At 35.9% G+C, this 13,635-nt stretch overlaps 1 protein-coding gene and 1 long non-coding RNA gene across 2 annotated transcripts; one reads left to right on the top strand and one right to left on the bottom strand.

Moving 5' to 3' along the window:
- Positions 1-7,454: 7,454 nt before the first annotated feature.
- LOC108467948 (uncharacterized) lies at positions 7,455-8,643 on the bottom strand. Its single transcript, XR_001868934.2, has 2 exons — positions 8,148-8,643; positions 7,455-7,855 (listed from the first exon to the last, which is right to left on the bottom strand). It is a non-coding gene; the product is annotated as an uncharacterized LOC108467948 (long non-coding RNA).
- Positions 8,644-11,747: 3,104 nt separating this feature from the next.
- On the top strand, positions 11,748-13,346 carry LOC108468517 (uncharacterized). Its single transcript, XM_017769396.1, has one exon. It carries the CDS (start codon positions 11,748-11,750, stop codon positions 13,344-13,346), a length of 1,599 nt encoding a protein of 532 aa, XP_017624885.1.
- Positions 13,347-13,635: the final 289 nt, after the last annotated feature.

Here is a 13,635-nt window from a genome sequence, read left to right on the forward strand (position 1 = left end):
CGGACAGTTTTATTATGAATAGTGAAATAAATTATTTTGATTTGTGTAAGTAATCGGAAAATTTTTAATGCTCCCAGTTTGGTCCCGAACCACTCCAATTGCACGTTTTAGGGCCTCGAGGGCCCTTTTTAAGGATTTATTGGATGAATGTAGGCAAATTAAAATTCTTTTAAAAGTAATTTTTTTTTGCCCCGAACAGGTAAGATAAGTCTGGTAACGCCATGTGCTCGACTCCAGCGACGGTCTCGGGTAAGGGGTGTTACATTAATGAGTCATTTCGCACATGCGTATATTACCTAAACATCCTTCGAGATTTCAATAGTTTGACGGAAAAGATCCTTGAAGTGTGGAAAGGTGAAATTAATGGAAACTTGTAATGTGATGTGCTCATCTATGTTTACTTGATATTCATATCAGATTATGTGACTAACTTGTTTTGAATAAGTGTATGTGTTTAGGTAACTTACCCAAAATTGATGGAATGTAAATTTATGTATGCTTGTATTAATAAATATGACTGGTAAGATTATTTTCCGTTATACGAACTTACTAAGCATAAAATGTTTACTTCGTTTATTTTTACTGTTTTATAGTGCTCAAAAGCTCGCGAAGGTTCGAAGTCGGCCGGATCAGTCATCACACTATCCATTATCACATTTTAGTATAAATAGAAATCTCATTTTGGTATAATGGCATGTATAAGCTTATTTGGCCCATGAAGGCTTGAAATTGTTGTTTTGTAATCTAGCCATTGAAGTGGCTAGTGATGGTCTAAGTTTGGCTATTTTTGAAGTAATATTTTGGTAATCACATAAGTGCTTATTATGTGTTAGTTTGTTGGAATTATGTTAGCATAATAGTTTATGATAAAAGTAAGTTTATATCCATTGATGCATGAGATAATACCATATGATTAATGTCAAATTTTGAGTGAATATGATGTTGGATTGGTGAATATATGCTTGTGAGTTTTGGTGCAGGAAAATGGTAAGTTTTGGGTGACAAATGAGGTTAAGAAATGACCTAATTTTGTCCACAAGGGCAGACACACGGGTGTATGCCTTGGCCGTGTGTGACACACGGCTTGTCCCATGGGCATGTGGTCTGGTCATGTGTCCCCTGCAGTTTAAAAATGAGAAACATAATGCTCAGAATTGGGCACACGGGCATGTTACACGGCCATGTGAAAATTGCACCTAAATTTCGAAAATAAAATTCGCCACACGGCCTAGCACACGGGATTGGGATTGTGACTTGGTCGTGTGACTTCAATTTCTTCATGCCTTAAAAGTCTAAGAGTTACACGAGTTAGGGACACGAGTGTGTATAGTACACGGCTTGACCACATGGGCGTGTTTTTAGACCACATGGGCATGTGAGCCCTACAACCTTGGAAAAATTTTTGAAATGTCGTGAAAAATTTTATGAGTTTTCAATTAAGTCCTGACTTGATTCTAATGCTCGTATTGGACCTCGATGGTCTAATTAAGGGACATTTTGAATGATCTTGATAAATGAATAGTAATCTATGTAAATTATTTGTAAAATGATCTGAATGTTCTAGTAATACTTTGAAACCCTATTTTGACGATGGATACGGGTTAGGGGTATTACAATTCTAGCCCGTGACATTTGGTATCCGAGCCAAGGTTTTGAAGGTGCTGATTAAGGTGTTCAAAGAAGTAGACGAACAAGTTGAGCCATTAGAGACCTTTGGGAGGGCTAGGAAAGCAAAGTGACCAAACCTGAGGGATCCATGGATGATGAGAATAAGACCCTTGAGAAGTTTATGGGTATACCACAAAGTTGGAATCGAGGCAAGATCAACTTAAGTACCAAGTGGCAAAAGCCCTAAGTGACAATATGGTTGCGATGCAAGTGTCCTTAATACCATCGTTGTTGAGCTAACTAAGAAGAATAATGCTTTTGAGGCTATGATGTCGACATTGAAGGAAAATATTGAGGAGCTCAATATTTGCAAAGTTAATTTGGGTAATAAAGTGTTAGTTGTGGCACCCAAGCCTAAGGTAGATGTGTACAATGCTAATGGTAAATATAGCTAAATAATACTTCCGTGCCAATGGCATCATAGACGATGCTACCAAGGTAAATATTGCTGCCATGTATTTTACTAATGTTTCTTTGTTATGGTGGCATCGTAAGTCCACAAATGAGAGATGAAATAGTACCACTATTGGGACTTAGGAGGATTTCCATAGAGAAGTCAAGGCATATTTTTACCTAGAATATGACGAGGATGAGGCTCAGGCTAAGTTGTGTTGACCTATGCAATAATGCATTATGAAGGAGTATGTACGAGAGTTTAGTGAACTCATACTCCAAATTTCTAATTTGGGTAAGAAGATTGCATTTTTCTCCTTCATGGATGGGCTAAAGTTGTGGGCTAAGCAAGAGTGGTCTACGAATTTTCCAAAGCTATGATCATAGTGGAGTCCTCATTTGAGCTTGTTTTAAGGAGAAACAAGTTCAAGTCTTCTGAGCCTAGAGAAAGGGCAATGGTAGAGGAGATAAAGAAGGATTGGTCGATAATAGCAACGACAGTGATTGCGATAGAAACCCATAGAATAAGAAGTGGTAGAGTGCTTCTTGAGTTGTGGTCAGCATAGGATGCGGGACTATTCAGAGCGATCCAAGAAGCAGAGCCTGTTGAGAATAACGTGCTAAAATTTAGGTCAATGATACTCAATTCAACGAAAGCAAAAAGGGATTGCAAGCAGAAAAGGTTGGAGTATGTGGACATCAACATTGTAGGTTAGAGGAAGAGTGCTCTTATTAATACGATGGAATCAAACCTATTCATATAAAAAAATTGTAGGTAAACTTGGTCTCTTAATTACTAGATCAACTAAGAAGATCAAGACTATTAATTCTAAAGCTGTCCCAACTATGGGGTAGCAAAAGGAGATAAGCTATAGATCGACAATAGAAAGGAAAGAAAGACTTTGACTGTATCTGCATCCTAATTCTCAACAAAAACAATGTGTTGTACCTGTGAGTCAAGACATACGAGACAAAACAAATGTATTGTTAGCAATCCAACTAGCCGGAGATGTTCATGAGGAAATAACATTGACATGGTAGATAGGAGGAGTGCTATGAAGATCCCCTTAAAAATGCTAGAAGGGCGACAAATTGATATAATTCCTGTTGAGTTATCAGTGGAACTACCACTTAAGAGAGAGGTGGGTTGTGCATCAGACTTTGGGGAAAAAGTAGTGATACAAACTGGGCAGCTAAGACAAGTAAATGCAACAAGTGAGATACATCTCAAACACTTTGGTAAAGTTTTTAATTATAACTTGTTGGCTTGGAAAAGTCACAAGGGCTTACAAACCAAAGTCAGTAGTAAGACTCAAATTTAACTCGGTGTTCAAAGTGGGCATGCCAAATTTTTCCCTTCAGAAAGGCACGATGTGCATCATTCAACCAGACAGACTGCCCGACGGACTGAGGGTATTAAAACGAACTCAAATCCTTTGGCTTAACTTAATTTTTTTTGCAAAAAAAATTATGAAGATTTTCTTTAGTGAAAACTATTTCTCTTCTTTCATTTGATAACACATCTTTAGAGAAAATAATAGAAATTATAAAATGAAAATCTATTACTCAATTATTGCCTAGATATAGCATATATATCAAAATCATAAAAATTCATGATCAACAAATCAAAAGGGTTCGACTTACACTTTCAAAAGAAGGGGTAATTCTCTTTTAAAATAAAACATACAAATAAATTAGCTAATTGCAAAAGTTAATTACAAAATAGATTTATAAAGCCACCCGCTTCTTAGCTATGCTGATACAAAAAATAAACAAGTGGCTCACTCGCAACCGCAACTCTGGCGTAGTCCCCTTCGACAGATGTTTCTTCTACTATCAAAATGTCTGATGATGAAAAGTAAAGGGATAATTTCTTTTGAACTTAGTGAGTTCCAAAATAGACACAATTGGTTTTATAAGGACTCCAATAATTAACAAGCATCAGTACTCGTAAGAAAATAATAATAGACTTTTTCATGAGACTCTATTATATAGATATAATACGCTAATTTTCATCCACAGTTCCTTGGTAGCAACACCATGCCAATTTAACATGACACATACAGCACTCAAGAAGACACATTCCACCAACTTATACACATCTCTCACAACCCTGCATGGTTATTAACGACCGATCCTTGTGCTAGCCTTGAACCTATATCTCAGAAATAATATTCACATATCAACCATATTTATTTTCATTTTGTATCCTTATTAAATTGAATGTGTTTTCTCCAGCAAGGTCGAGCTGTGATCTGCCAGTCCGGTTTGCTATATAGCTACCCTACCGAGGCATCACATATAGATATCGTTTTCACAATTTTCACATATCATAAATTTTCTGGTACTAGGCTCGTGCAATAAGGAGGGTGTTTTTATGGTGGCCATACCACACACACGCCCAGACACAACACATTGACTCATTTATAGTAAGGGAAACTTACTACACACAACCCACATATCATGGAAGTTTCATAACTCAAAGGAAGTAAGAAGGAACTCATCAGCAAACTTCCGAACAAAATTTACTCTACTAGTCATTTGCCCCGATTACTCAGACCTTCACTAACTTATTGAGCTAAATAAAAAACAGTTATAACCATCAGACCATTTATCTAATTTAATACGCATGCCTAATGCAAAAATGTAAATCCCTTCGACAACAACCTAAGAGCTTTCAAAAATTTTGTAACATCCCATATAGCGAAATCCTTGCTATTTACGTGTTGTTTATAAAAGTGAGGCTTAAGGGTAAGTTTCAAGTACTCAACGTTAGGAATCAATTAAGTGTAAGGACTTTCTGCGTGCACTAGTGATGCCCTATCTGACAGATTCTAAACAAAAGGAAAGGAACTTAAGGTAGACTTTGGTATGAATAGCGTAAAGGATATTCTGAATGAACAAAGCTTATTGCCATCTCTGAAAAAAGGTAAGTATAACGAACAAGTAGTACTAGTAAGAATATATATATGAATACATCGCATAGTACAAAGAATTATTATTGGCGATGTAGTGTTCACCCAAAAGCCCTTTTCGACGTATAGAATGGGCAAACTCCAAAATGGAAATAAATAGATAAGGATTCTCATCAGATAACGATGATAACTGAAATTAAAGTGGTAATCATGAAAGGAATTGTTATGAGTACATCTAGTGACCAATGTGGTAGATTTTGATAAGTCCACTCAATTTTGATGTGATGTTTACCAAGTTTCCATGAAGACTTGAGTTAAGTTAAAAGGACACTTGAGTTAAGTTAAGGGAGGGTTATCTTCCTTCTTAAGAACTACGGATAAAATCAAATGACATCTCTCAAAGATGAGTCTGTAACCCTTGTTTTTGTTGCTGATTTTCCCTCCTATCAAGGCAGAGGAGGTTGTAACACCTTGTTGAATAATGGATATGAAAGTTAAGTTGCCTTTTTGAGGTTATTAGGTGGGTCCCTAAGTTGACACTTGCATGTAGTATGTATCTTCTAGGAACTCCTAGACTAAATGACCAAATGGTGAAAATCAAACTAACAAAGTATGATGTGATGACTCCAATGAGAAACATAAGATTTATAAACTTGCATGATTGGATAACATAAATCTTGAGGTCAAAAGGTGCTTGTGTCTGACTAATAGAAATGTCTTAATGTGCCTGAAAGGTCTAGATGTGTCTATTACAAGTAAGCCAAGATAAGATGAGTCTATGAAAGAAGGATCTAAATATGAAGAGTCTATTTTTATATCTGGGGTCATTATGAAGAGTCTGTTTTTGTCTCTAAAGTCATTAAAGGGGTCCGTCGGGACTAAAAATACAAATATCTAAAAAGACAAGTCCATGGCCATGGCGTTGAATACCAAATCATGTAAGATCGTGACTGATGGGTTATTACATCATATGAAAAGAAAACCATATCGTGTATGATCGTAACTGGTCGGTTATGGAATCATATGGGAAAAGTTAATGAAGGTTATTACCTAATTAGGTTCTTTGCGTCCCAGGATGATTAGTGACAAACGTCACTAAGTATGAGTCTAGGCAAATCCCTTCTGTTTGAAACACTAGTTAAAAAAACAACTTCTATGGCAATACGCTGCACAGGAAAGCCTTTGTGGTAAAACCCTAGAAAGGTAAGCCTTTGTGGCAACCTCTATTTAAAAATGCCTTTTATGGCAAAACTTTGAAAGGAAATGCTTTCGTGGCATTCTCCGTAAAGGAAGTCTTCATGGCTATATTTGAAATGAAACGCCTTTGTAGTGTAACCTGAGGACAAGATGCCTTGGTGGCAACTCTTTAAAAAGAAAGCCCTTGTGGCTATTTAAATAAATGAATGCCTTCAAGACATTCTGAATGAATGAAGTGTAAGGAATTAGGAAAGAATCACATGAACGATCCTCTGAAGGAAAATTAAAAATAGGTCTCTGAAGATATGGTAAGTGTAAAAGATGATGTATGGACAAGTAAAAGAATCTAAGTATTTAGCAAACTCTGAAAGAAAGGTACTGTATACAAATGAAATAGTGAACCCCGCATAATAACAAGAAAACAATAGTGAAACTAAAGCACGCTAAAATAGGTGGAAAATCTGAGATATGTGTTATAGGCATGTATAGGTAGCATCTTGAAGTAAGAAAGGTCTGGGCGAACTCTGGGTTAAGTAATGGGTGTAGTCTACCTTACCCGAAGGTAATTGAAAAGTTAGTAAGTAAGGAATAAGATTAATGTTTGTAAATTAGGTAAACAAAATAGTTAAAGACTATGTAAAGATAAAATTTAAGATGAGACATAGAAAGTGAAGAGATATCAAGTATAATGCACTCAGCAGAAAGAAACAACCATTTGAGTTTGGACTTCAAATTTGGAGCCTAATAGAGTGAAGACATAGCTTTAAAAGTAGATAGAACAATTACAGTCTGTTAGAGAAATTTTAGTGAAGTAACCACCAAAAGGAATAATGGAAAGTTAAAGGACACTTGAGGGACATGTGAAGCATCGATCACGCTTAATATGATGAATCAGGTATTTAAGGTTTAACTCACTAAGTTGAACTCACAAAGGTTATTTCAAGTTTCAGGTTGTAAAGAAATATGTGCCAGAAAAGGCGATGCTAAGGTCTCATAAAAAGGAATTGGTGCGAAGGACTATTATGCATACAAAGGAAGTTAAGTGGCATGCTAAAGTTTGAGCATAAGTTTGTTAAGTATCTTTCCAATATGTATACAACGGGCCAAGCGATAAAATAGAAATTGATGAAATTTTATTATCAAGAATTGTATATGTCATCAGTACAATGTGCACCTACAAGGGAATTGGTTATATTCATAGATAGAACTTGTACATAGGCAAAAAGTTTAAGTTACATTTGTAAACAGGCCAATTTGCCCGGGCCCAAAGAAGAACCAAAATAAAAAAAAATTAAAATTAAATATAAATGTTAATAGTCCATCAAATGTCTATTTACAAACTTTGGCATAATAACTAACCCAACCCTAAATAAACCTGATAGCCCAATTACAAGCCCATTTACGAAATAACCTAACCCAATACTCCATGGCCCAAATACAATGGCCCAATACCCAAAACAGGCCCAAACGGCCTAAAAACTAAGCCAAATTTCGACAAACCCTGGGGCAAATGGCCCCTTGCGCCGCAGTCCTCACGAGCAGCCTAACCACATCACATGTGCTCCCTCGCGCCGTAGCCAAGCAACCAGACAATGCCTCCGTACGCTCTGTAACTCCAGAAGCCACGCCCGCGCCTCCACACGCCAGCACAGCCCTCGTACTTGCACCAGCACACTTCATACCTGCGAAGAAACAGACAAAACTACAGCAGCAGCACGAAAACAAAAGAAAGAAAAATTGTATTTTTTATTTTTATTTTGAACATCCGGCTATAAAGCCTATTATTTTCGATTGTAAAAGGGTTCCCTTTTTACGAACACGCCCAATATACACAGAGTGATATACAAAAAAGAATCAAGAAATCGAAAGGTGATTTTCCATTTTCTTTAAAGTTCTCCGTCGAACTATCTTTTTCGATTTTGCAACACCATTGTATTTGAGATAACAAAAAGGAAATAAAGGGCAAGATCTTACCTTGCGAATCGGCCACAGATTCCTCTTGGCTTCGTTGAAATCGGAGTTGAAAGGGGAATCTCAAGGCCGAAAATTATCATCAGGAGCCCAAACTAGTCGGTTGCTGTGTGAGAAGGCAAATCGGAGCTAGTGCTAAAGAGGTAGGGTTCGGCTGAGGAGAAAAGATTGGTAGGCTAGGGTTCTGATATGGTCTGATGAAATAAAGGCATTGTTTAACCCTTATGAAAGGGCAGAAACGGTGCCGTTTAAACCAATATCGGTGGTTCAGAAACGACGTCGTTTGGACGACATAATCCGATGACCCAACCCATGCTTGTACTAGACCAGCGCGTTTGGTTTTAAGTGGCTAATTGCGCGCTGAGCCCTCTTGGTTTGCACTAGTATTCAATTGCGCAGGGCTGGTTTCACTTTATTTTTAGAATTTAGCCCTATAATTTACATTCGTTTGCGAAGGGATCCGCGCCTGAACACTTCATTTTGGGAGCTGGGTTATTTCCAGCTTGAGTCCCCATGCATTCGCGCGCATCGCACATTGATCCTATTCGTGATTACTTTATTTGTAAATTGCCCCTTTTGTTTCAATTTTGTTTTAATTAAGCTTCTTATCCTCTTTTTAGTCACTGCATATTTACTCTCTTTTGCATGATGGATTACATGTTTTGATATTTTTAATGGTTTCGGCTCTTTTATTCTATCATTTTGATAATTTGTATATTATTTGCAATAGAGTTCATTTTAGTTTATGTATGCTGTTAATTTTATGTTATTTTATAATTTCTTTTAAATTTATTCACATATTTTAATGTTATATTTTTAGAAATTCATTTATTTTATGTGTCATTTTATGTATCATTAAGCATATATTTAGTACTTATATTCAACTTACATACGTTATTAAACCTATGTTATTTTTATACATATAGTTCTTAGCAAATTTGTATATAATTGTGTTTTTTTAAAATTTATTACATATGTAATTTATGTTAAAATTAAGTTAATCTCATAATCCATATTTTAATTCAATATCATTTTGACATACAATTATTTCTAAAATTTCTTCACATGTACATTACTCATATTAAATTATTTTTACTATAGTCCACGTTATTAGGTTCATATTGCTTTATGTAAATATTTTTTTATGTATACTTTCCTATAACATTATTTATGTGTATAAGGCATTTCTTTTGAGAAAATTGCACAATTTACTTATTGTATATACTTTCAAAATTTTTATCCTTATGTATGTATTACTTACATATACCATCAATCCAAATCCATTTGTTACATGCAAAATTATGTTACATATTATTTGTTTCAAAATTCCTTTATAAATATAGTTTTCTAAATATACATCACTAAATGTTTGTATTTTGTAAATATAGTTTTTACCTTTTGTGTATATGATTATATTTTTAAAATTTGTTACATCTATAATTTACATATTTACTTAATTTTTCCATACATTATTGATTGCATGCTATTTTTAAAAATAATTATTCCCAAATTTATTTATATATATACATGTTTTATGAATTTATTATGTACATTATATCTTATCATGTGTTTTATTATTCTTTTATGTTTATATGTTATTTAAGCTATCATGCATGTTGTCAATTTTAAATGAATTTGTGCTTAAAATATTTTACATATTATTCAATTCAAATGCTTTATTCTATAATATTTATTTCAAATAATAATATATCCCTAGTTTTTATGCAAATTTGTCAACCTATATATGATGTGTCCATTTATTCGTCATTATTTTAAAATTGTTTTATAGCATATTGGCTTCTAATTGCTATTTTGTCTTTACATCTTGCATTGATTATTTCATATCATGCCATGTATATTAACGTTGCATATTATTGTGTGTATTGTTTTGGTTGTCTCGAATTGTTATATTATTTTTCGTCATTGTATTATTATCTCAATTATTTCTTATGCATGATCATAATCGGGTTATATTTTTAGGTTGGTTATACTTAATTATTAGTTTGTTAATTGATTGTATCTCATGTGTATATTATCCCATATCATTATTTTCCACTTGGTTTATGAAATTTGGTTTTATAAGGTCCAAATCTTTAATATTGATTCCGTTTTATTTCAAGTCGAATTAATGCATTTTAAGTTAGTTTTATAATTATTCATTTAAAAATTCTTTAAAATGAAGGCGATGTTTGATATTTGGCAATTCGCGGAATTGTGCCCTATCGTGCTGGGTTGCAATTTCTCGTTGCTCAAAATAATCGAATGTCCTTTTAGAATTTCATTCATGTTTTCCAAAAACTCTTTAAAACGAAGGAAATGTTCGATGTTTGGCAATTCGAGGAATCGTGCCCTATCGTGCTGGGTTGTAATTTCCTATTTGTTCAAAATAATCGAATATCCCTTTAGAATTTCACTCATGTTCTCTAAATTCTAAAATAAGGCAATGTTTGATGTTTAGAAATTCGAGGAATCATGCCCTATTGTGCTGGGTTTCAGTTTTTTCGTTGGACTAGATAATTGGGCATCCTTTTGCGATTTTCAACATATAAACTTTTGGAAGTTGGAATTTATCATGTTCTCGAGGATATAAAGGATCGTGTCCTATCGTGCTGGATGTGATGCTGCATTCCTCTGAAACAAGGGAATTTTGACGACCAACTTGGGCTATTCAAATAAAAAGAACCACATTTCAAAAACTCTTTTAAATCTCAGACATAAGGACGATATTTAATCAATTTGGTACCAATTTTGGGCGTAGTGAGGGTGCTAATCCTTCCTCATACGTAACAGACTCCCGAACCCGTTTTCTCATATTTACGTAGGCCAAAATCATTGTTTTAGTAAAAAGAAATATTTTATTAAAATGACCAAATTTTTAAGTGATCCAATCACACCTAAATAAAAAAGATTGGTGGTGACACCACATTTTTCATTTTTTAAAGTCAATCCCTTTTTTTCCTTTAAATCTAAAAATGGTTTCGACAGCTTGGCGACTCTATTGGGGATTATCGAGAGAGTCACGCCATAAAATTGATTGTTTGCTGTCCTTTTGTCAAAAATCGTAAATTTGTTTTGAAAATCATGATAGCATTTGTTTGTGTGATTGTTATGGTTCGGGCTTTTAGAATAATACTACATTTCATTGCATGACCGCTGTGGTCGCACCTTCTAAGTGGGAGTAAGAAACTATGCTTTCGTGAGGTTTTCACCTCTGCATGGGCAAGTAGATTGCTACCGAGATACATCCGTACCTATGATTTCGTGAGATTTTCATCTCCGCATGGTCATAGGGAAATGTATCCCCCTGAATCGAACTCGATCTATATGAGCCTATAATGGGTGAGGATTGAGGAATCTGCTGGTTCGGGTACCTTATCTCTAGAACCGAACCACATATAGTGAACCTTAAGAGCTGTCCTTGGGTGGAGCCGCATCAAGCCTTAGTATTTACCCATATATGTGTTGTAATTTTCGTTTATGTGTTTGCATTTTATCACTATTATTTGATACTAACCGGTGTTTTGTTTTGATTGTGTTTTACATGACATTGCATACTAAAGGAGGTGTTGATTCATATTCAATTACTAAGTTAGAAAGTTTGACATGGAGAATGAATTTCTTAATAAAGTTGAGGATAATACAGCCATTCGCGCATGGTCAGAGAAGCTACAATCGGAGAAAGGGGATAGCTTGGCAGAAGGATATATATCAGAGTTACAGGAATTCACTCGCGTCAATGTAGCACAGAATGAGTTGCAAGAGTTGGGAGATATATGGGCTCGTTGGGATGAAGGGACTAAACAGTTGTTCTATCAAAGCTATGGTGATATATCCTACTTGCTAGACATTAGAGTGGACAAACATCTGTTCCGAGTTATGGTGCAATTTTGGAATTCTGCTTACAAGTGTTTCACTTTTGGAGAAATGGATTTAGTACAGACCATGAAGGAATATACTGCCCTACTCAGGTGCCCGAAAGTTCAAGTTAGAAAGACTTATGCCAGGGTTTTTAATGGTCAGACTTTCGCGAAGAAATTGATGAACATTTCAGGGATGAGCGAGACTTGGGTCACTGCTCGAATTCAACAAAAAGGAGATAGTAAATGTATCCCTTGGGAGAATTTGCGAGATTTGGTTTTAACACATCCATATGAAAGAAAGAGGGTTGATATCTTTGCGTTAAGCATCTATGGATTGGTGATTTTTCCTAAGGCTTTAAGGTACGTGGATGAGGCAGTTGCTGACTTATTCGTTCGTCTTGAGAAGGGAATCACACCTGTACCGGCAATATTGCCTGAGACGTTCAGATCCCTAAGCACGTGTCAGAAAACAGTGGAGGGGCGGTTTATTGGATGTGTACAACTATTGATGGTGTTGTTTCATGGACACTTTTGGAAAGTAGACAAGGTTTCTTATCGGGTCTTTTTTGAAGGTTATTCCCTATTAAAAGAAGAGGCAGCCATACAAAGGAGAGAGGATATCTCGAAGGAAAAGTGGATGGAAATTCTTCAAAACCTCAAGGAGGGGGATATCGAGTGGAGAGCTTATTGGATGGTTCTTGATGGGATCATGTATCGATGTGGGAACTTTGATTGGGTGTCGTTGTTAGGAATTTGGGGAGCTACTGGGTATACTCCATTGCTTACGTTAAGGCAATTTAAATCGAGGCAGTTTGTACCCACGACCTACGGACTTCCTCACTGTGAATTCTCCTTTAAAGGTACCCACTACAAGAAGAAAGTTCGGGAGCTATCGGATGCTTGGAAGCAAACTCGCTGGATGAAGAGGTTGGCTGTCGGTTCCATGGTGACGCCTGAGTATGATGGATGGTTTAGGAAGAGGGTTAATGATAATGTTCCTAGGCCGAGCTTGGAAGATTCCCGACCTATGGTAGAACAATTACAAATCGCCCCGTCAGAGTTGGAAATTATAAAGCAATACTTCAAGAAGAAGAGTTCAGAGTTTGGGAAAAAGATTGAACAATTGGAGGAAAAGAAGATGCACCTGAGATTAGACGCCGATGTCCAGAGGTCAGACGCTGAGAAGTGGATAAAAGGGAAAACCAAGGCCGAAGAAGATCTAGACAGCTTGAAGACTGATTATAAAAAGCTACGCCTGTCTATGAGGACTGTGGGGTTAGATAAAACTTCCGAACAATGGTGTCATGAAATTCGAGAGGAAAAGACCAAGGCCGACAGATAGGAAAGGAAATTCCGAGAAGCTCAGGCACGAAACGAAGATTTAGAGAAGAGTCTGTCAGAAAGCAGAAATGAACGAGGCGAATTAAGGGCTAAAGTGGCAGAACTCGAGAAGTCTCTTCATCACTACCGAAGCTGCAATACCGCAATGGAGTTTAGAGCAAGCTTGAGCAAGATAGAAGAAATGAAAGGAAAAATAGAAGAATTAGAAGCGTCACTACAAAGCTATGAGATGCGGATTCAGTTTTTCGAGGCAAATGAGGATCGTTGGAAAGAGCAGCTTCACCATGCGC

The sequence above is a fragment of the Gossypium arboreum genome, chromosome 8 (genome assembly GCF_025698485.1).
Source record: "Gossypium arboreum isolate Shixiya-1 chromosome 8, ASM2569848v2, whole genome shotgun sequence".
NCBI classification, from domain to species: domain Eukaryota; kingdom Viridiplantae; phylum Streptophyta; class Magnoliopsida; order Malvales; family Malvaceae; genus Gossypium; species Gossypium arboreum.